The sequence below is a fragment of the Phlebotomus papatasi genome, chromosome 3 (genome assembly GCF_024763615.1).
Source record: "Phlebotomus papatasi isolate M1 chromosome 3, Ppap_2.1, whole genome shotgun sequence".
In the NCBI taxonomy this organism is placed as follows: domain Eukaryota; kingdom Metazoa; phylum Arthropoda; class Insecta; order Diptera; family Psychodidae; genus Phlebotomus; species Phlebotomus papatasi.
The window spans coordinates 42055621-42079287 of NC_077224.1; the positions used below are offsets into that span (position 1 = coordinate 42055621).

Here is a 23667-nt window from a genome sequence, read left to right on the forward strand (position 1 = left end):
AAGAAAATTGACACTTTGAAATTTAAGATCTTATATTGACGAATACAAATCAGACTATAGAGGCCGATTTAAATATTTAACGCTTAAAGACTTCTCTTAGAATAGAAGGGTTATACAAAAAAAAAGTTTTACAGTAACTAATCTGAAATGGATACCCTTAACTTCTTCAAGCAGTCTTAAATTTTAAACTGCAAAGATTTTTTTTTTAGTATTTATGGACTTCAACTTGAAATAGAAGATATTCAATTTTAACACTAAACATCAAGCCGAAATTTTAAAGTTAATTTATTTTGGAATTCAGAGTTTTGCCAGTCAAAATAAAAATTGGTAAGTTTATGATAAAAAAACAAGTCCTAAATTTTTAATGAAATATTTTTGAAAAATGGAAATTAAAAAATTATGAGCCTTGAGGACTGAGATTTCGGCTCAAGTATTATAAGACTGACAAGGAAAATATTTTCATGATGACCTTTAAACTGTAACACATTAAAATGATATTATTACTGATAAAGATTCAAAACTAAATGGAAATGATTTTGTGAAGGTTCAAAAATGTATTTTGCAAACAAGTCTTATTGAAGGCGTGGTTATTTTTAATGGGCGGGAGTCTTAAGTGTTTTTATTCAAGACTAAGACCGGCTTCAGACTAGAGGTTTAGCCTAGTTCCCGAAGATCTCAAAATCCTAAATAGCGAGCAATTTTAATGCTTTTTGATAACCCTATAGGTCACTTATCTGTAATAATCTACTCCTAAGTTAAATTTTTCCGAAAAATCGTGATTAATAAAAAAAAATAGAGCAGTTAAGCCATATGGCTAAGCCTTTGGTCTGAAGCCCGTATAATCAAGTGATGAAATAGTAGGTATGCTTATAAAAACGTAACTATGTTTTCACATTAAAAAAAATTATTAGAATTGCATTACTACTTTAAGTCAATTTGACCCAATTTTTGTGCGAGGTCCACCTCTAATAAATGATCAAAGATCGACAAATATGAATCAAATTAAAATTTGAATGAAGAAATAACACTGGAGCTCAAATATACTCAGGTTGATCCTCGAGAATATTCAAATTTCCTTTACTTAATCTTTGCTTAAATTTTGCAGGCTAAATATTCTCAAGGATCAGTTTAAGTCTATTTGGGCCCTAGGACAAACTGAAGTTGCAAGACAGTTCATAACTTTTTAATCTAATCTCTTATGAAAGTATATTTGAATATTTTGATACATTAAAAGACGTAGGGGGAAGTGATATAACTTATCGTGATATAATTTAGTTTCTCAATCTATATGCAGCTAAATTATATAACGATAAGGTTCAATTTTATTTAAAAATAGGTGAAAAATCCCAATTTCAAAGGTGCCCCGCTTTCAAAGGTGTCCGACTACCCCGTATGATATTTCCTTCAAGTCAAAACTAGGCTTTTGCTGACCGTTTTTACCATTATACTACTTCAATTTGCTGCTGTTACTTAGAAGGACAATTTATTTAACGATGATTTTATTTATTTTATTACTTTATAAAATCATTTTAGAATACAGGGACATAATCAAATTGGATATATTTTGCACACAATTTAAACGATTTGAACCAATAATTTTTAGCAAATTAAAATGATTTTAAACATGATTTTTCTCTATGATTATGAAATCTTTTATAGATGAGCAATATGACTTAATTATCAGTATTATCATTGTGTGGTATAATTAGCTGAGGTTTTTGATAAACTCACCTATATTGTACTTACGAGGTGACTATTACTTCTTGTTCACTAATTGGGGTTAATCATTGTATGAGTGGATTTCCCACATGAATCTTAATAACGAAAATTATCTATTCACAAACTCTCCTTCAATATTCAAATGCTAATTTGAATTACAAGCATTGTTCTAAATTTTTAATATTCAGAAGGACAATGTCTGGGTCAGAGTTCAAGGGTAGAAATTTTAGAACGTCTGTTAGTTTAACATGGCTTTTAATTTGCAAGATGAATATTTTGCAATTATTCTGCAAAATTGCCTCCACTCTGAGCCGAATTTTCATCACAAATTATACTTTATCATGTTTGAAAATAATCTTTATACGCACCATTTAAATATTCATTGTTGTGTTGAAAGAGATCTCTTCTCTGTAGAGTTTTCCATCCTCTCTATTGTATCATTAATGTGGATTATTCTTTATGCCAGGGAAACATTTCACTCGACAGCGGTTCATCTTGTATAAATTAAATTTCCCCTGGATTTTCCATGATGCTCATTAATTAAATTAATGAGAGTGTTTTCAATTTTAGTTCATTTGCCATTCTAATAAGTAGGATCTGGAGGATGTGCTTCTTCAGATATCCTAATGAATACCCAATTAATCTTTCTCTTATTGAGAAATTGTGCAAAACCACAAAACTTAGAATATAATCTTAACAGTTATACTTTCGCGAGAGAAAAATTTAATACAGTGGGAATTATGAAAATTATGAGGCTTTAATATTTGTTTGCATTCTGCGTACATTTGCATTAGGAATATATTTCATAATTATAGGGGAGGATGGGGTAGTTTATGAGCATTTTTAATTTTAGCATATATAACTTTTACTATTAAGTTAATAGTAAAAGTTAATTTACTATTAACTTTTACTATTACTATTACTAAAGCGGTACCTAAACTCCTTTTTTCAAAAACGATTAATTTCGTAATGCTTCTCGTTTGAGTTCTGCAATCGATTTTATGATTCATCTAAATTCTAAATAAAAAGATTTAGGATCGTTTATTTTTACCAATTTCTGTACCACTACAGTTGTCTATCGAAGTGATATAATTATGATAAAAAAATAACGAATGGTTTTAGGAACATTGAATAAATTTTAAGATGGTTCTAACAACTTTACACGTTACATTCTAAAACTAATAAAGGCCAGATTCATGCTGTCTCATGGAGATGCTTTTTGTGTAGAACGAATGAACTTATTTTAATAAAAACTTGATAAAAAGATTTAGTTAGCTGTTATTGACGGTAAAGTTCGAAGTTTCAAAAACATTTTTTTAAGCACACAATAAAAATATTTTTTTTTTGTAGTCCGGCTATATTCACTCATAGGAGTGAATTTTAAGTATGTTGTAGTCTGTTTCCGTTATTTATTTTTTTTTAAGTTATTGACAGTTTAATAGTTTTTAGGTTTTTTATTGGATAGGATATCGGTCAAAATACGCCTAAGGCATAAGACCTGAGCAAGGGATTAAAGGGGGGGACAAAAAATATTTATATGTATTTTGAGAGCTTATAAATTATAAATTTCTTTGGTGTAGTAATTTTCAAAATATTCCCTCCAAAGTATTCTGTATTCCTGTAGTAATGCATATTAAAGATTTTAAAATTCTAATGAAAACACTGTTATACAATATTAAATATATATTTTATATATATATATATATATATATATATATATATATATATATATATATATGTGCATATATATACAAATTTAAAACGAATGATTTTTCTACATTGTGAGTGAGAGAAATCCATTAAAAATTAAAATAACCTTTCAGTAATGTTTATTTTACCCCACGCTACCGATTCAAAATTGGTGTAAATATTATCCTTTTTGGGTATTTTAGTGGTTAAATTAACATGAAAAAATGGTGATATATTATATTTTTACACCTAAAAAGTGTTACCATTATGGGGAAAAAAGTTAGTCGTACTGATAAAAAATAGGGTGCGCTTAACTTTTTTTCCTCATAATTTTAACACTTTCTAGGTGTAAAAATATATCAACATTTTTTAATGTTAATTTTACACCTTTTTAAAGGTAAAATTAACATGAAAAGGGTGCCTTTAACCCCTAATACACCTAAAAGGGTAATATTTACACCGATTTCGGATCAATACTGCAGGGTAAAATTAACATTTCCGGAATGTTATTTTAACTTTTTCGGATTTCTCTCAGTGTACCCTGGTTTTATTCTCAATGTATGTTCAGAGTTAGCTAAACTATACAAAAGACCTTCCTTTTGAGTATAGCACATTGAAATTATCAAAATTAAGCAAATCGAGGAAAATTTCCTATTTTTCTCCTTTATTAAAAAATTGTATTGACATTCTACAAAAAAAACTTTTCTTAAATATTTATTTGTTTTGGTTTTCAAAGTCTAAAAAAAAAGTCGAAAAGTAGCAACTTTGTATCTAATTTCGTATTGTACGTTTCCTTTCTTTTTTTTTCTTTCTTAAGAAGTGCCTCATTTCTGGATGAAGTTGCTATGAATTAAGGGAATTTCACGCATTCATAAGAAATAGACATTCTTACTGCTAAACCCAATTGCAACTCACAGGATATATTAAGTTTTGCTAATGTTTAACATTTTTTTTGTGAAAATGGTCCCAAAATCCAATCTGCTATTCATGCGTGAAACTTCCTCATCTTCCCCTATTTTATTAGTGCTTCTGTTGAGTGTGTTAGCTAAATATACCTTGCGATTATTAACAAGTTTGCAGGTAATTTTGTGTGTTTTTCGCTCTGTGTTTGTATAAATGGGTTTTGGGGCCTTGTTTTCTCTATACAAATATCGTGTGAAATTTATTAAATTTATGTTAATGTCTGTCCTGAAGTATAGGCTCACTCGTGATGGTGGTTGGCCCCAGTGGAAGTGGAAAATCATCCCTCTTGGCCGCTCTCCTGCGTGAAATTCACCTAATTTCCGGATCACTCGTGTGGAACAGGTGAATGAAGCATTAAAATTCTAATTATATTCCCACACTTTAGGATACTTCCAATACCTGTTCTTTTTTTTTTGTTATGTGATCCGTGCGTAATTATTTTTCCATGTCTCTCTTGATTTAATTTAATTACTTTTCCCCTTACCATAATTCTAATATTGGCCAATTGCCACAGATTTGCCACTGTGGCATATGTGTCACAGACTTCTTGGGTTCTCAACACTTCCATAAGGGATAACATTCTCTTTGGTGAATCGTTCCGACCGAAGAGATACGACAAAGTTGTGGAGGCATGTGCTCTCAAACCGGACATTGAATTGATGCCGGAACAAGATTCAACCCTAATTGGTGAGCAAGGAATTAATTTGTCTGGTGGACAGAGGCAACGGGTTGCAATTGCACGAGCACTATATTCGTCGGCAAATGTAATTATAATGGTAAGATATCACAAAGAAACTGTTAATAATGTGTAATTTGATACCTATAAATCAATTTAAAATTATTGTATTATATACATATTAATACTAAACTTACAAAGATCGGTTAAATAAGGGGTCCATCAAGCCTAATAAAAAGTGAAGCTATTTTTCACTTTTCCTTGTAAAAATTTTGCAAATATTGCACCGCGACTTAAACAAATTTGCTCGTAGTTCTTGAATTATTTAGGCGAACATTATGAAATATGTATTTTTAGATAGCTTTTAATATACGATTTCGAAATATATCAGACTGATAAGTCAACTCTCTTTAGGAAAAAACTTGCCAATAGTCTTCAGTACCTCTATGCAAAAACGTATGGAAAAATGAAATGTCGAGAGGCCTCTGGGTTAAATTGACCGGTTTAAAAACTTTTTAAAATTAACACTTATTTAAACAGTGCAATGTTCCTATGAAACTTTATAAATATCTTAAAATATGCAGCATGTAATAATTTTTAAGTGTTTAAATTTGATTATTTCCTCTTTTCCGCGAAAAAAAATTGTTGTGTGTTCCACTTACCGTGGTCTGTCATTTAACCGAGTACGCTAGAAAAAATGACTGAAAACGGTCGGTAGGTTTAGTGTTAATTTAGAACTCATACAGTAGACTCTCTCTCAATTGGGCATATGGGGCAAAATGTCAGCCAAATTATCGACAGATTTGGGCGATTTGGGCGTCAAAGTCATGGTAAATTCCACAAAAAGCGCTGAATTATAAAGAATCATGATAAAAAGAGGAACTACAGCGAATTTGAGCTAATTTGCTTTATAATTAAACGAGAGAATTGTCAACAAAATTTTGCGCCCGATTGAAAAGGAGCCGATTGAGCGAGAGTCTACTGTATATGTAAATAGAAATGACTAACTCAAAAATTCCTTGTAAAGTGCGTTAAAATACCCTATCTCTAATAGTGTATGCACCTTTGTAAGCAGAGAGGCGACTTCAAAAATAAATAAAAAAATTAACCAATCAAATATAAGACAAAATAGGCCACGCCCCTTATGAGACTTTTAAAAGGTACTGTTTAAAATTGCATTTTACAGTATTAGGGTTTTACATCTAACCTATTACTGCGTAATAGAAGTCGTCCTCTTTTTACAGAGCATTTATGATAACTAACCCCACGCCCTTTCAAAATTCCAAGAAAATGAATGCCGAAAAATTGAAGTTAAATATTTATTGTCTACATTAAATGTTTCCCATTCTGATAATTCCACCTTCTAAAGGTGAATTCTGATAATTCACCTTATTTTTCAGAGAATATAAATGAACCATTAAAAATCGACTTAAAGTGTTAAAGCTAAAGATTTGTTTGAGAATTGCAAGGGTAATTTATTTAATTTTGTTTTTAATTTGCAAGAAGGGCGTGGTCTGTAATTTTGTGGATGTCTTCTTTCGAACAACTTTTCAGATATTGGGGGATAGAATCTGTTCTAGACTTTTCTATTATATTTTATTCTATCAAAATTCCAATTAAAACCTTGTTCGGAAGAACTAAAGTCAATTATTTGTGAAATAGGTTATAGGGGGAAGTGGGGAATCTGTGAATTATTATTTTAAATTAAGTAATTTTCTTGGTGAAAGCCAATGATGATTCCACAAATAAATATTATAAAAATAAAAAGAATTTTTATTGAGAGATAGAAAAATTACCACTAGAGTTAAAAGAAATCTTTCAATGGAGTGGAAAAAGTATAATGGTTCAAAAAAAGGCGAATGAATAAATTTAATTCCTTACCTTTTCTCGCACGAATTCCGAAAGGCAAAAGAAAAAATAAAACGGATAATCCACTTCTTTACATAGCAAGAAAAACCATACAACTGTCTTTAATTGTATAACCATGTAAAACTTCTCTTTAAGGATGATTATTTCTTGCGAGTTGGATGGATTTAGTGGGTTGTTTTAGGGGCTGGTTAGAAGAGGTGGAAAACCCATCAAGGGCCCTAATTTATTATCTTATATACAGGATGATCCGTTCTCAGCACTGGACCATGAAGTAACAAAATTTGTTTTCGAGAATGGAATCAAGAAAATGCTCATTCGTCATAAACGAACAACTATTCTAGTTACGCAGAATCTACAGCTGATTCGCAGTGCTGATATGGTGAGACAAAATCGATTTTCCTGATGACGCTCTAAGCAAAATAGGGCAATATGTCCTGAGATGCCAATATATTTATTCCACATAAACGGTATATTTATATATTTAATTTTGCAGATAATTGCAATGGAAAATCATAGAATACGAATTTGTGGTACTTTATCGGATATTATGACGAAGGATGTTGAACTCTATGAGGGATGGCACAAGTCATGGAGCTCACAGGATAGGACATCAAGGTTGGAGAACTTTATACTTTGGGATAAAAATGAAAATTTAGAAGTGCAGAACAACTCATTTGCGTTAAGTTCTAAATTAATAATTCTCTTTTCTGTTGTGTAACTGCAGTACTGGACGAACTGCACGGGAACGTTGGAAGCTATTCAAAAATGTTGCCAAACTCGGATTGCAGAAGGTGAACCCTGATGATGGTGAGGTAACCACGGTGAGATAATTATGTATTTCTCACAGAGCAATTCACACGCCAGAAAGTGGGGATGAAAACAAGAGATGAGAGGAATGGGAATGGTAAAAAAAGAAAGAGGAAACCATGGAGAGGAGTTTTTGTGGTTGTTTGGGGTAAAACTTTGGCATTTCTAGGCCAACAGTGGAAACCCTAGACGGGGAGAAAGTTATTGAGAATGTTGGAAAAATCCTCTACTACATAATTTAAAACCTTTTGTATACCAAAAATTTCTTTCTTTTGAGACTTATCATAAAAAATTCAACTTTTTGAGGATGACGGTGAAAATTTTATATCTCAAATGTCAAGTATCCCATCGACGCCCATTTACCCTATTTATGAATATTATAAGCTCTTGCTCTTACACTCTAGAAGTCTAGATATTACGTGAATTACATTGTTTCACCATAAACACTTTTTATAATATGGATACACTTTAAAATTTGGTGTCAGTATAAAGGTTTTATAATTAGTAATTTTTTTTTATTCAAGGGAAACTCTATGTTGAATTTTAAATACTTAAAAAAAAAACATTTAATTTTGAAATCAAGACACGGAAAGATATCGCTATAATAGCCTTTAAAAACTTCTCTGTTTCCTCTTTGCACAACGTCTCCAGATTGGATTTCTCCTTTTTCTGATATCCATAAAAAACTTCACCTTTTGGTTTTCAATACCTTAATAAAACTAAGACAATTTAAATTCATATAAAGCAGTATTTTAATTAAAATTTTTTAAAACTCTTATTTACACAATAAAATCCTAACAAAATCAAAATTTGTTCCATATGGACACCATATGGACGAATGGAACCTACAACACCTATAACATTAACCCATTAAAGACGATTGGAACACCGGTGTTCCTAAAGTTTTTTTTCTAAGGCCTTATAAAGTTAATGCTTTACTTTAAAAAGCCAGAAAAAGTGATGTTTTTGGACACTAGGATATTAATTCTTCATAATTTTGCAAGATTAGGTTGCTAAGGTTCCGGAGTTCTTCTCTTGAAGCCTCTTTCCTGATTCATTCATTCATTCATTCATTATCAACCGCTTATCCCTATTGGGGTTGCGGGCCCATTACATCCAAATTAGCAGCCCACGCTTGCCGATCCTCCGCCACTTCAGGAAGATGTTCGGGTTCGATCCTAAGAGCCTTGAAAGACCTGAGGATTAGCCGAGAGACGGCTTAGCGTAATTCTATTAGAAATAACGTTCAAACTACATTTCTATCATTTTCTACTAAGCCGTCTCTCGACTTAAGTCGTAAGTGTGTCTAGGGCATAAGGCGTTCCAAGGCAAGATTCTGAATTGGCTCAGCCACTTTGTCCTAGGTCTGCCTCGAGATCGACGCCTTCTCACAATGGCTTGCATAGCGTTTTTGGGGAAATCTCCTACAGAACTTTACACAGAATCCCCATACGACACTAGTGCGCACGGCTACCGGACTCATGAAAAAAAGCCCCTCAGCAGAGGATGAGTGAGCATTTATCCCACTTTCCCCACCGAGATTAATGGGTGAGAATTATGGGAGAATTATGAACTCATAAAAACGCATGTTACAGATGAAATCGGTGTTGGTTAAAATCGCGAATGGGTTGAAATCCCGATTAACCAAAATCCCGAATAGCCAAAATTCCGAATGAGTCAAAATCTCTAATGGATCAGAATCCCGAAAAGCCAAAATCCTGAAAAGCCAAAATCAGAAACAAGCTAGGGAGTAGTTATGATACTTTTAAGAATTCGGGATTTTTGCTTTCGGAATTTAGAATTTTTTGGGATTTTGACCATTCGGGATTTTCATCTTTTTGGGATTTTAGCGATTGGGATTTTGGCCTTTCCGGGATTTTGGCTTTTTGAATTTTGGCTGGGACACGATGAAATATCCTCTTGAACTATTTTTAAAATATATCTAAGAATTGAAAAAAATTTATATAAACTGAAAACTACGGTTTTGGTGAAGATGGGAAGAGATAAGAATAAAAAGTTAAAAAAATTGCTAGAAGAAGTAGATTAGTTAAATTCGTAAGTATTGTACGTATTTTGAATATTTCTGATCTTTGAAAATATCCCATAACCAAAACCGATTCGGCCGAACGGCTATACATAGTTAGCTAAAATTTATATGGCATTGTAAGGGCTTGGATTTTAATTTTCCAACTTTCTATTAAAATTTTTTTTTAGATATCTTAGTTTTTTCTAATATTAAGGCATACGAAACTCTATTCCAAAACGCTACTAAGCTTGGTACCATATTATTCTTTCTTGAGCAAAGACATAGGAAAAGATGTCCAAAGATCAATTTAAAATACCTTGTAATTTTTTAATATATTTTTATTAATTTTTCGCATTTTCTATTTTAAAACGAGTTTCGCTTTTCTTTTTTTTTTAAACTTTTTGTAGCTTCGTGCGTACTTCTTGAATGTTGCATTCTGAAAAAGTTATATTTCTTTGAATTCAAATGAAACTCCTTAATAGTATATACCAATTCGAATAGATTATGAATTGGTAATTTTAATATAAACGCAACACTGACTGATATTACATATTGTCGTTTGTCTTGAGCGTTTTCGTACCTGTGTTTTATTATTTTCCGGTTTCTGTTATCCTTTTTTTTATAATTTTTTAAAAGTGTTTTATGGAAAAAGTGCTCATGCTTCGTACGATCCTTAAGCTTCGTAATATTTTAAAAACTGTGCACTTTCCTTTATTTATTCAGATTTCAAATGTATTATATATTTGTGAGAATTCTAAATCTAAATCTATATAAAATCCTTTTTGAAAGCCAACTATCTAAAATGAATAGATTCAAAGCAATTAAAACCCGAAAATAGAAAAATTTGAATATGACAATGGTCGATTCAAACAATAATATGATTTTTTACATTATGATTTTATTTATTCATATGAATTATAAAATTAAAAATTTCGTGTATAAAGAGGAATAGTGAAAATGACAAGACTTTGTGGAATAATGTGGAATAAATTTAATTAATAACAAAAGGATAATTAAGCACTGCAGAACTAATTTTTTAGGCATAGTTTTGGATTTATGAATAGGGCAGTCCGCCAAGTATTTTTTTTAATTTGTCATCCGTTTTTTGGAGAGAAGACATGCTCAAATTAGTATACAATACATGATTTTATTAGTGTACAGATTTTATTTCACGGTGTTACATCCATCTTCAGGCAACCCAAGAGATTTTTTTTTGAAAATGAAAAAGTATTGAAATATAAGTAATGGTATTTTCACCGCAAAAATACCACTATTTCTTCTCTTCTCGGATGATTGAAAATTTATTTTGCGAGAAGAACGTTTCGGTAAATAGTCTATTTAAATTCAATCTCATTTTATGCACTCTGGTATATCAAGCGGATTTTCTAGATGTTATAGAAATTTATTTACTTAAAAATCGAGTGCATTTGAAAAGTATATTTACTTTTATTTATATTTCGAAGTAGCTACTATATATAGAAGTAATTTAACATACATATGCACATATATTTATATTGTATAAATAAAGTAGCTATGTCCTCTTTTAATCTTTAGCACGAGCAACATACTAACACATTCCTAAAGAATCCTTCACGACAATTTTGAGAATTTCAGGTATGTACGGAATAAATAAATTTTGGGCTTTCTCATCCTCAGCGGAAAATATCGTACACACCATCAAAATCGCGCTCAAGTATCTACGGATCTCGTTTCCTTGCCCACGACATTCCTCTTCCAATTGACGAGTGTTACGGCGAGGAGGTGCAAATTCGGCGTCGTCCCAGCCGTTGGATGAGCAGGGACCGTGCGGGAATGTTAAGAATAAAATCGCTCCAGACTGAATCGAACAAATCCCGCGTACCCGTGAGCAGGAATATCTCCTCACCTACACGCCTTCAGAGTGAAAATCAGACCGAAGGTGGTGAATGTAATACAAACAGATTGGGGTTTTATAGTCTGTTCCGGAGATTGTCTTCCCGTCGAGGTGCTAGAAATGCTATGCTGGCGACACCGGAAGAGGAATTCACACAACCAGTGGGAAGTAGTCCATCGAATAGACATTGGCGGAAGGGGAGTGCTTCCAATTCAATACAGTGAGTGTTATGTTGACAAATGCTGAGCTTCATTGGAGTTTAAGCAATTTGTCAACTTGTTGGAGTGAAAGTCCGTTTTTTATTGTATCAAAAGTTTTATGGATTTTTTTTTGGCTCAAAAAATCACAGTTTGTATCTGCTATATTCTTCAGTATGGCTTTTTTTGTGTTACTCCTGAATTTATCATTCTATACTGACTATTTTATTTGCTAGCATCGCATAGAAATTTTGACATAGTTTTATTTTTGCTATTTATTGTCCGAATTCCAAAAGAGAACGTACAACTTATAAGGTAAAAGATGACAAGCCATTCTCAGTTTCGAGGAATGCTTGAACTCACAATTGCCATTATTTCAAACGAAATGTTTTCATTGTTTTATTTATAGATTATTATTTTTTTGGCGGTCCAAATCATGAGGAAAAGTTACGTGCTTTCGATTATAAGGATTTTGTAAAGTTTTTTTTTCCAATTGAGGCATATTGTTAGATTTCTGATGGATAGAAGATTCCAATAGTTTTAATTTGTTGAAAAGCACTTTAAAGAATGCCTCTACTGCAAGTTGCTATCTCTAATCCTTTGGTCTTTGTGCACGCCAAGACGGAAGGACAAACAGAGTGACGTAATTTCACAAAATTGTCTGATTAACAAAAATATGACGGAAACTGGTGTGTTAGTGAGATGGAAGGTGGATAATCGTGGGATCAAAGAAAAAGGTTATTCATTAGGGAAAGTGGAACATCCTTTAATTGGGGCGGCTTTGAAATTGGTCCTTTTTCTTTCGCATCATTTACTGTTCACCGGTTCTCAACCGATTTGAACCGATTCTAAATCACTCAAAATATTGCCCAAAATACTTTAGGAGTAATATAATTGAATTTCGGATAAAAACTAGTTATCGGTTCAGGTGTGTTATGAATTCCAACATACTAAGATTAACGAGCCTAAACATGATATCGTTCTGTTACGAAATACGCTTCCTCGAGCTTTCTTGATTCAACGGTATATTCAGTTATGGACGAATGTCAGCCTGGATAATCTCTGAAACATATCCAAAAATGAAATAAAAATACACGGAGTGTTTTCAAGCAATCCAAAAAATCATGGTTTTGTAGGGGTTAGAGAAGGGATGGGGGAAATGCTAGGGTCATGTTAATCTTCCCAGGCCGAACTTGATGCGTACGTCTGCTCTTGCGCTATCATTTTCTGTAGCAGAGTACGCAGCTGAAGTATGGGAGAGGTCTGCGCACGCCAAACAAGTTGAAGTCGCTCTTAACGATACTGCCCGTATAGTAACAGGGTGCCTAAAGGGCACTCCAGTGGACAAACTCTATCCCTTAGCAGGAATTGCTCCACCACAGGTGAGGAGACAAATCATCTCCAGTAGAGAGATGTCCAAGGTTCTTTCCGAACCAATGCATCTTCTCCACGGTCACCAAGACTGACCAAGACTGGAAGACATGGAAGTCTCTCAATCGTTTGAGAAGCGGCGTAGCGCCTTCGAGAGACAACAAGCATCGATGGGGTTTCTCCAACTGTGACATCCTTTGTGACTGTGAGGTGATCCAAACCACCCCCCATTTGTGATTAATAATAATAATCTTCCCAGGGGGGTCCTCCGAAGGTTCCAAGTTTCTATCCCTAACCGTTTGGGCTATAGACGTGGTAACGGTCGGACGGATACACGGACAAGGGACAGAAGAAGTTTGCGTAATTTAGCACCTTAAAGATAGTTGTGGATAAAATTAAATTTTAATTAAACACTTTGGCGAAAGGATAATGGGCAAAAATGTGTGGGAGCTGGTTCAATCTTTCGCCAGAGACAGGACTAGGCCCATTTTGTAGGTATTGGTATATAACTTAAAATTGACCGAGACCCAAGTCAAAAAGGACTGTCAGTCTTTGGGAAGTTAACGATATCTTTATGAAAATTCTCAACTTTGACAATTTATTACTGGAAAACGGCTTGAGCAATCTTAACGAAATTCAGCTCAAAGTGGACATATGACTTAACCTTTAAATAAATATTTTTAGATTTTCCCTCTGACTGGTTACAGGGCAACAAAACGAAAACTTTTTTCGTATAATGGGAAACCATCGGTATTTTCGGAGTACTCGGTGTCTTTAATATATTTTCTGAAGAAATTATAGTCTATCACGTCAAGTTTTTCAGACGTCTTAAAGTAAAAGTTGTTAAGAAATGGATAGAATTATTTTATGAAACTTGCTTTTTCTTAATAACGGTATATCGCAATTGTGGAGTGCCAAAGAATGATTTCTGAAGGAGTTCTTAAGGAACCTAGAAGAAATCGTATCCCTATCTCTCCATTTTCCTTGTAATTATCTAGATTTTCTTCAAATATCCTCGAATAATCTCGAATATCCTTTAATTCCATTAAAAGTGATACGTTCTTTTGTACCCTTTACAAAAATACTTTCTTTAGAAAAGGAGCTAGGAGTACTGAAGATCATAGGGTTGAAAAGGTACCGTTATCAAAAGAATTTTAACAAAAAGTTCAAAGAATAGTGGCTTAATTAAAATATTTTTACTCTTAACTTACTATTCAAAGTATTTTCGAATAATGCTATCTTTTAGGATCCTGCGTTTTTCAGAGGCTTTAACTCTTTTTTTCAAGGAGAATATATTTGCAAAGGAGATATTTCCCCACATACAATCCTTTTTTTATGAATTTGAAAGATATTTAAAGATTTATTAGGATGATCTAGAATCTAGACTGACTATGGCAGGGAAAAGGAAGAAATAAAGATGGTTTGTTCTGGGAAAATCTTTCCTGAACCCTCCTTTACAAATTGTTCTTTGAAAAGACCAATATAAGATAGATCATTAATGTATAAAAGTAGTTTAGTTAAAGAATTGTCATATTTTTTAATCATTTATGCTCTAATGTTTTTCTTACAGGTCTCATTCGTGGCGAAAGGCTGGACCATTTTGCCCATTGTCCTTTGAATAATATTTTAATCGTTTCTTTTATGCAGGTTTTAAAGAATATTGAATTTATTTAGGGTAAGTGTGCCAAATTCCGGCCAGCTTGCAATTTCGGCGACATTTTTTGTTCCTCAAATTTCAATGAATTTTTATTTTTTGAATACTCTAGAAATAATACAATGCAAAAAATAACAAAAAATGTCGCTTCGACGAACAAGATGATCTGAAAAAGACATTGGAAGAATTTCGGAAGGGCAAGGAACTATGAAAATGAAAGTGGCCGAAATAGGCCACCAATGTTATGTTAACATTTTTATTCATTTTAGAATGTATTAAGAATGAATTTAGAGAAAATAAAGGCGATAAAATGTTTACAAGATTTCAAGCAGCACTCCTTATATAAAATATCAAAAAAAAAAAAAAATTTGTATTAAAAATGTTACATTGCAAACCTGAGGTTTTGGCCCTTGCATGCAACTATGCCGAAATTTGGCACACTTACCCTATATATTTTTGTGTTTGAACTTTATGGACCAGAGCAATATAATCCGCAGATTTATTGTATTTTATAGATCCTCGCTCCCAACCTTCTATGGTCAGGTCTTAACATGTTCATCTGTTTTATTTATTTTGAAGCGTTATACGGGCTTCAGACCTAAGGCTTAGCCAAATGGTTTATCCTCTCTATTTACTTATCAATCATGATTTTTGGGAAAATTTACCTTAGGATTGGATTATTAGGTTCTCAAAAAGCAATTAAATTGCACGCTATTTAGGATTTTGAGACCTACGGAAACTGGGCTAAACCTCCAGTCTTAAGACCGCTTTACAGGGCAAACGATTTCATATAGCGACTTGATATTTTTGTAGAATACTTAAATAGGTCTACCTATCGTAAATACCGTATGATCTTAATTTTCAAATACTTTCTATTCGATATTTCAAAAACTGTGTTTTATTTGTAGTCCAGAGAACATTTCGTCTAAGAACTCTAAATTTTGTGACTTAATGCCTTCTATAGTCTTTCAAAGCTAAAAGTTGTATTAATAGAATATATTTATCAACCGATTCGGACAAGCTAAAATTCATTTCAAAGATATGCTTTTTCCGGTTATAGAGAGATACTTTTAATTTAATATAACTTTATACAATTAATGACATGCATGTTTATTTTTAGGAAATAATATTCAACTCTAAAGTAGTCGCAAAGTCATTATCATATCTTTTACTCTGAGCTTTTCTTTCCAAATGAATTCATTTATCATTCATTTCATATTAATTTGCATTCATTTGGAAATATCTAGCAAATGGATTAATATCACAAACATCTTTTATTTTATATGTTTATTATCATTTTCACAATATTCTAGTTTTAGAATTAGTTATTCTGTGGGGGCGTAACACTGTCTATAAAATGATTTTTATTTCGTGCAGAAGCATTGAGGAAGAAGAGGAAAGCGAAATGGCCATTGATTGTGGTGAAAACTCAGCAAATATGCAAAATTATGAGGAAGAGCGAAAATATGGTGAAATACCAGTGCGAATATATTGGCAGTATCTGAAGGACTGTGGCCTGGGTGTGGTTGTACTCTTTTGCTTAATTGCACTCTCATGGCAAGTCCTCCGAATTCTCACGGATGTTTGGCTTCAATCGTGGACTAACACTATAGACCAGGATCAGAGTGGAGCTCATGCCGACGTAAGTGAATATTACCATTACAAAAGGTCAAAAGGTTGAGTGGGTGTAAGAGCATATTTTCTGCAAACTAACTATAAGCATTTCCCCAAAAGACGCCTTTTATGCGATATGCAAAAGCTGACTGTTTGAAAAGACTTTTGTCGCACCGAGGATTTTGGTAGGAGTTTGGGTTAGGGAGGGCTGTGCTCTTTCCCAAAATATGCCGAAGAACTTCATGACAAAGTATAAGAGCTTTGTAAATTATGCATAATAGTCTGTCTGTTACAGGGTGCTTGTACATAATAATCTTATTGTTCTTCTGAAAATATGCCATTTGATGTTATAAGCAATATTTTGGTGTTTTCGTACTTTTGGGGATTTGGATGTCAGAAATAAGGGGCGGGATCTATTAGGGAGTATCAATTAAAAGCACTTTTTCCACCTTACTGCAAATGTCTCTTGGCACAATTTTCAAATGCTTCCTGTCGTACTTTAACCTATACAATTCGTGAAATTTAAGTCAATGTTTGCAATCAATTATGCAATATTGATATTTAAGTCGTCTGCACATAAAGGCCTCTATGCAGTAGAGATATTTAAACGAATATTCGGCATTATTGAACACATTTCAACAGCTTTTTCTATATAAGCGTAATGGCCTCTACACACTAGACATATTTATGTCCATATTGAAGCATATTGCCTACGGTTGTGCAGGAAAAACTCTTCAGTATAGATACAAATTTCTTTAGTGTGTAGAGGCCGTTATTTGCTTTAATACTGCAAATATTGACAAAAAATTTGTACGGTGTATAGAGGCCAGAACGCTGCTATAAAATATTTACAAAATTAAAATATGGTTTCTACTCTATAGTAAGGTTTGGTAACTGGATCGTTTTCCGAAGAGTGCTACTTAAACGCTTGTTTTTGGACTGACGAAATTCTTTTTTAGTTCTTCTAAACCCATAGAATTATTCACTGTTTCATCCAGAAACATAATATAAAAAAAAATTATCAAAAATATTAAGAAAATTTATAAAATATTGATAATACTGAAATAAGTCAGCATGCACTAACTGGGTCTCCTTTGCGCTAATTTACTTGTGATTAAACCTTTGGATTTAAAATACTTTTTTTTTCACAAGGAAATAAAACAATAAATGTTTTTAATCAACCAGCTGTCATTAGCGAAAATATCACTGCTAGAAATTTTTTAATGAAAAACCTAGCTGGTACAAGATTGAAATGAGTCGATTACAGTCAAGTGTGCTAGTGCTAATCCGGACACTCGCTTATTTAATGGATAAAAAAATTATTTTTGCTTTTTCTCAAACTTGAACAGTTATATTACGTTATTGTAGTGACTATATTACGGAAATAAAAAAATATATTATTTTAAGTGGATTAGTCATAAACGATCCAGATAGCGAAGCGCCCAGATTAGCACACTTGACTATATGCATCATAAGAACATCTTGTTCATAATTGGCATATTTGAACAAGTTCTATACGCCTTTATATGGAACACTGTTAAATTTTCTGCAATAATGCTATATATGGACATATATTTTTTTAATTTGTAGAGGACATAGGGGAACTGTACCAAATTTAGGCATAGTTGAATGCATGCGCCAGTCTTAAATGTGAAAAATAATATTTTTAATATAAGTTGAATTTTTTTGTTACTTCTTTTTAAGGAGTGTTGCTCGGAATCTTGTAGACAGTTTATCGTCTTTATTTTCTCTAAAATTTCTTAATACATTTTTAAAAGAATAAAAATATAGACATAGCTTCGGTAGCATATTTCGGCCACCTTCGTTCTCATAGTTCCTTGCCCTTCCGGAATTCTTCCAAAGCTTTTTTTACATTATCTCGTTTAACAAAACGACATTTTTTGTTATTTTTTTTGCATTGTTCTCTGGAAAATGCAAAACTAAAAATTCATGGTAATTTGGGGAACAAAAAAAGTGCTCGAAATTGCAAACTGGTCGGAATTGGGTACACTTTTAGCCTAATGTTTCTTTTCCTATTTTATACAATAAAGAAATATTAAAGTATTTTCTCTATTTTATTTAATTTTTTCATCAATATAATTTTCGTACTAAGTTTATAAATGTGTTGACAGCTTAACTTTTAAATTTCAGTATTAGTGTAGGGGGAAATCCTTTTTAGTCAGTAGGGGGATCTGCGGCAGTAGTGAACATGGGGTGTTCAAATACACTTGGATTTTATAAAAAGAAAATGTTAGACTTCAGAGAATAAGACCTGTAGTTACTATAGAAAGATTTAACCACTCAAGAAATGGTTAATATAATTTTAATTTCAATTTAAATAAATATATATATTAGGAAAAGCAATTGACACAGATTTTCTTTTTAATGTTTTTCTAAAGAATTTTATGAAGAATGTATTCTCGATTTCGAAATATTCTACTTACATGCTCAGGAGGATTATATATAAATGATAGGGGAGAGTTGCATGCCTTTGAATACGGGAGCATATGAATATTTCAATTTTTCTCTTATTTTCTATTAATTTCAATTAACAAAACAGAAATTTTTGCTTTGAGAAATAAGAGAAAAAATAAAGGCAAAAAACAAACGAGCAGTAAAAAATTCAAAATGGGCAGTAAAAAATTTAAAAATGAGCAGTAAAATATCTGATTATGGTCAGTAAAAAACTTAAATCTTTACAAAAATGGGTCTATTTTATATATTTAACATTTAAAATAGTTCTATATAGAGTGAAAAGCCCTTTATTTTCCCTTTGCCAAAATTTGGACGAAAATATCACTGTTTCAAATTTTTTTGTTACTGATCAATTTTAACTTTTTACTGCTCATTTATTCAATGCCAAAAATAAATACTCAAAGGCTGTCGTATTCAAAGGCAGATCACTTTCCCCTACTACAATCCTGTAGTTGTAGCCCAGCTCTGTTTTTGTAGAAATGGTATATATAAGTGGTAATTCCCAGTAGTGTAGAAATAAAATAAGACTCAGTGTTTATAGGTAGGGGAGACTGGGGCAAAAAGTCACAAAACGGATATTTTATTTTTTTACAAGCTACTCGAGCGCTTCAAAAATTTCTAATTATAGCGCAGTTTTATAGGAAATTTACCGCTCTACAACTTTGTGAAAGTAATTTTCCTCTATTTTGTGAGGAAATACGTTTATCGAGCCAATTTCTAAAAGGTAATTTTGTAACTATTCTCAAAAATGCTGGGGCAAATAGTATCAGACATTGGGTGTTATCATATTTTGATTCGCTTCATTATGGGCTTCCATAAATTTGAAAAAATACCTAGAGGACATATTTTCATAGAAAATTTATTCATCTACACCTTTGTAAAACACCGTTTTCTCTGAGAGAAAAGTGAGAAAACGAGAAAACCGCTTTTCAAGCTATTTTAGAAAAAAACACACAAAAGACTGCATATCGTTTGACCAATGCAAACAACAAGCGGCTATGTACGATAATGACGTTTCTTTTCGCCGTGAGACATCAGAAATTGCTTCGATTTTTTGTTACTTTTTGCACTATATCTCTTGTTACTTTTTATCCCAAGTGACCATTTTTAATAAAAGGATTTCTGGAGAAAAGGACTTTTGTGAAATTCTAAAATAGATAGCAGATTCGTATTCAAAGAATCCAAATTATTTAGAAAATATTCACTAGTGCATCAATTTTGGAAAATAAGTAGGTAATAATTGTTATCTTCTACAAGGAAAATATTTCAAAAATAGGGCTAAAAATTTCGATAGTTTTTATTTTCTAAATTCCTTATTCGAATTCTAAGAAACTTACGACATTGAAGAAGGTCTATCGAGGCTATCTATAGAAAAAAATTTGAGTCGCTATCTTTTTTTTATCTTGGATGATATTGAATTTTGAATTTTTCGATTTGTGACTTTTTGCCCCAGTCTCCCCTACCACATGTTTCTACTACTGCCCCAGTTACCCTTTAAATATTAAAAATAGTAATAAAATTGATTACTGGCAATAAAAAAACCAAGAAAAACTCATAAATGATTTTTTAATTCAAACCAAAAACGCCAAGATATTTTATTGTCTCTTCCTTTTTTTTGCCAAGAATGTTTCTATATTTTTGGTCACTTATAATTTATGATTTCAGTTTCACTTACATACTGAACAAATGTCATTATTATTGACTATTTTTGCCCTATATACTGCTGCTCAGCACGCTACAGTATTTGTAAATAGGGGGAGGTGGGACTACTTTGAGCAGTGGGGCTACATTGGCATTCAATTTTTTCGCATATTTCTAAAGGAAGCTAAGCTTTAACGTAATGTAAGGTAAAGCGACCTCCAGTCGACCGGTTCCTCGACAAGACCGGTGGTCAATATTTTAATGTTTTAATGGTGAATTTCTATAAAATTGTCACTGACTGATTCGTATTTATTTATGGAATAATTGACCTATTAATGTTAGATCATACGCCAACTATTAGTGCAAATATAAATAAATTGAATAAATAACTCTACCGGTTGACTTGAGGGCACTTTACCTTATTTTAGCACTACAAAACAATTGTACTACAAAATAATTGCAAAGACCAGATTTCTTTAGAAATATACGAAAAATTCGAATATCAATCTAGTCCCACAGCTCAAAGTAGCCCCACCTCCCCCGACTTGGAAAATAATTGAATCTCTGCTTGCATGACAATACCTAGCCACATTTTGTTCTTGGGCTATTGGGAAACTTTTGGTTGTGCCTGTGGCTAGCATTAACGTCATTGTAGTTTGCTGTATATATGATTTTTCTTTTTCAACAGACATTCCACTACTTCAATATATACGCCATTCTATCGGGTGGATGTGTCTTGTTATCAATGCTTTCAACTCCAATTGGTCAATATGCTGGACTTCGAGCACGTCGTAAAATTCATACGAAACTACTTGATGCTATTCTTGCAAATTCTCTGCGCTTCTTCCAGACAACTCCTCTGGGTCGCATCATGAATCGATTTAGCAACGATATGGCCATAATTGATAAGGTTAGCATTCAAATAACTAGCCTTTTCTTGAACTATATCTCCTTTCAGTAAAAAAAAATGTAATAAAAAAAAGATCCTTAAACATCTATCTCTATCTTTTAACAGAAAATTGCTCCAACGAGCCAACGCCTTTTGCAGTTTCTCCTGCTATGTCTATGTTCAATATTAATTAATTCCTTCATTTCACCCTGGTTTCTGTTGCTCTCACTACCAATTTGTGCTATTTACTATGGAGTTCAACATTTCTACAGAAGTTCATCCAGGTAATTTTTGCACCTTTCTCCAGCCTCTTAATAAATAACTTTTCTCAATTGAATCGAAATTTCTGACTGAAATTTCGTAATATGTATTATCTATGGCGAAATGATAAAATCATGCATGATTGAGCATCCTTCTCATTCTCAAAAACTTCCATTTTATTAATCTCTATATCATTCATGCAAAGTTCTCTATTTCATTGAATAATCTCACACGGAATGAAAGGAACACATTAACATAATTAAAACTTGGTGAATTGGAATTGTTACTCCAATTTATATGTGATATGTTACGGTTTAACCTATGTGTTTTCATTGAAATATTGTTTTATGATTATTATGACTTTATAACCTGGAACCAGATACTTCAACATTTACTTAATTCCCTAATTCACATCTCTATGCCTTTTACAAGGAAATAGCTATATTTATAGATTTTCTTTAATACAGTTATTTAAAGAGATCAACCGCAAAATATAAACTTTTCTCTAAATTAAACTGAATACTTGCAAACAACACAAAAGCCTACAGGGTATTTTCTGAAAAGCGAGGAAAAATTATTTAAGAAGAAATTTTATCTTCTTTTTCCTGCAACACTTCAAATATACTCTTCGCGATAATGTCCTTGCTATATTTTAAATCTATGAGAACATTGTAGAATTAGGTGAGATTTTTAATTTTCTCATTATGTACTATGTATATTTTTCAGAAAGTCATTTTGCTTCGTTTTAATCTGCAATAGGTAAATGCAAATTTCTTTCTCAAGTATCTTTCTTTCTCATATCTTTGCAGAAATATCAATGCAAAATCCAATTTATTAATGATTATAGCTTTCTCGCTATTGGAATAGCACATAAATTTATAAAGGATATCATATAATAACTTTTCTGCAATATTCTTTCTTTTTTGAACTTAATGAGGCGTGTATTCCTTTTCACTAAGTAAATAGAATGTCTCGCTCAAATTAATTTCAAGTTAATGTAGATATGATAGATTTATCCAGTTCTCTATAGAAATTGAGTGAGGAAAAAGTCTTAACATTTTTAATGAGTATAGAAAGAAATAAAGATTTTCCATCAATAAGTTAGTAACTTGTTCAGTAAGATGGCAAGGTATCTCTCTCTGATTTGTGAAATGTTTTTGAGTACATTTAAGTTTTTTATCCTTTATAAATAATGAAAAATATAATAATTTAAAGAAAAGGTGAATGGACAAAAATGTGTAGGAGGTGATCCGTGTGTCATAGGTAGGAAAGGACGCATTTTATAGGTATGGTCCTACACCAAAAAACTACCGAGATCCAGGACGATATTTGTCGGGTGTAAAGGATAAAAATGTTTTTACAAGGGTAAAAACGTTTTTATCCTTTCGACAAAATACTATGAATGACGATATCGAATTACACAAGAGAAGGATCTTCGTGATATTCGATATGGTGTCAATGTACGTACACAGACAAAATTTTTCAAGTATCCAGATTCAATACTCGTGGTATTGATTTTAATACCACTATTTCAATACCTAAACTATACCAAATTATCTTGAAAATAGGTGCAATTTGGATTGATTTTGATTTCTAGAACAAAGTTAAGAAATATTGGGATTACTTTTAGGACATTTCGGTATCAAATTTATGAAATTAATTTTTTGATGAGGAAATGGTATTTTTCTATCTCAATTTGAGATTGAATTTTAGAAATCGTGGAATTAATTTTATCCCAATACAGCATAGATTTTTAGAAGTCATTATTTATTAGGAAACTGTATTGATTCTATTCCATTTTGGTATTGATTTTGTCCCATTCTGGTATTGATTCTATCTTATTCTGGTATTGATTTTATCCCATTTTGGGATTGATTCTAACCCACTTTGGTTTTGATTTTAATCCATTTTGGTTTTGATTCTATCCCATTTTGGTATTGATT

At 32.1% G+C, this 23667-nt stretch overlaps 1 protein-coding gene across 1 annotated transcript in view; it reads left to right on the forward strand.

Moving 5' to 3' along the window:
* LOC129805689 (ATP-binding cassette sub-family C member Sur) overlaps window positions 1-23667 on the forward strand; it is a 67381-nt gene that overhangs the window by 32424 nt on the left and 11290 nt on the right. Inside the window, exons 6-14 of the mRNA XM_055853771.1 lie at window positions 4608-4713; window positions 4886-5147; window positions 7158-7295; window positions 7410-7531; window positions 7641-7737; window positions 11406-11842; window positions 16222-16486; window positions 21263-21484; window positions 21590-21747. Of these exons, the coding sequence (XP_055709746.1) occupies window positions 4608-4713; window positions 4886-5147; window positions 7158-7295; window positions 7410-7531; window positions 7641-7737; window positions 11406-11842; window positions 16222-16486; window positions 21263-21484; window positions 21590-21747 (1807 nt within the window). The remainder of the gene's footprint in view (window positions 1-4607; window positions 4714-4885; window positions 5148-7157; window positions 7296-7409; window positions 7532-7640; window positions 7738-11405; window positions 11843-16221; window positions 16487-21262; window positions 21485-21589; window positions 21748-23667) is intronic.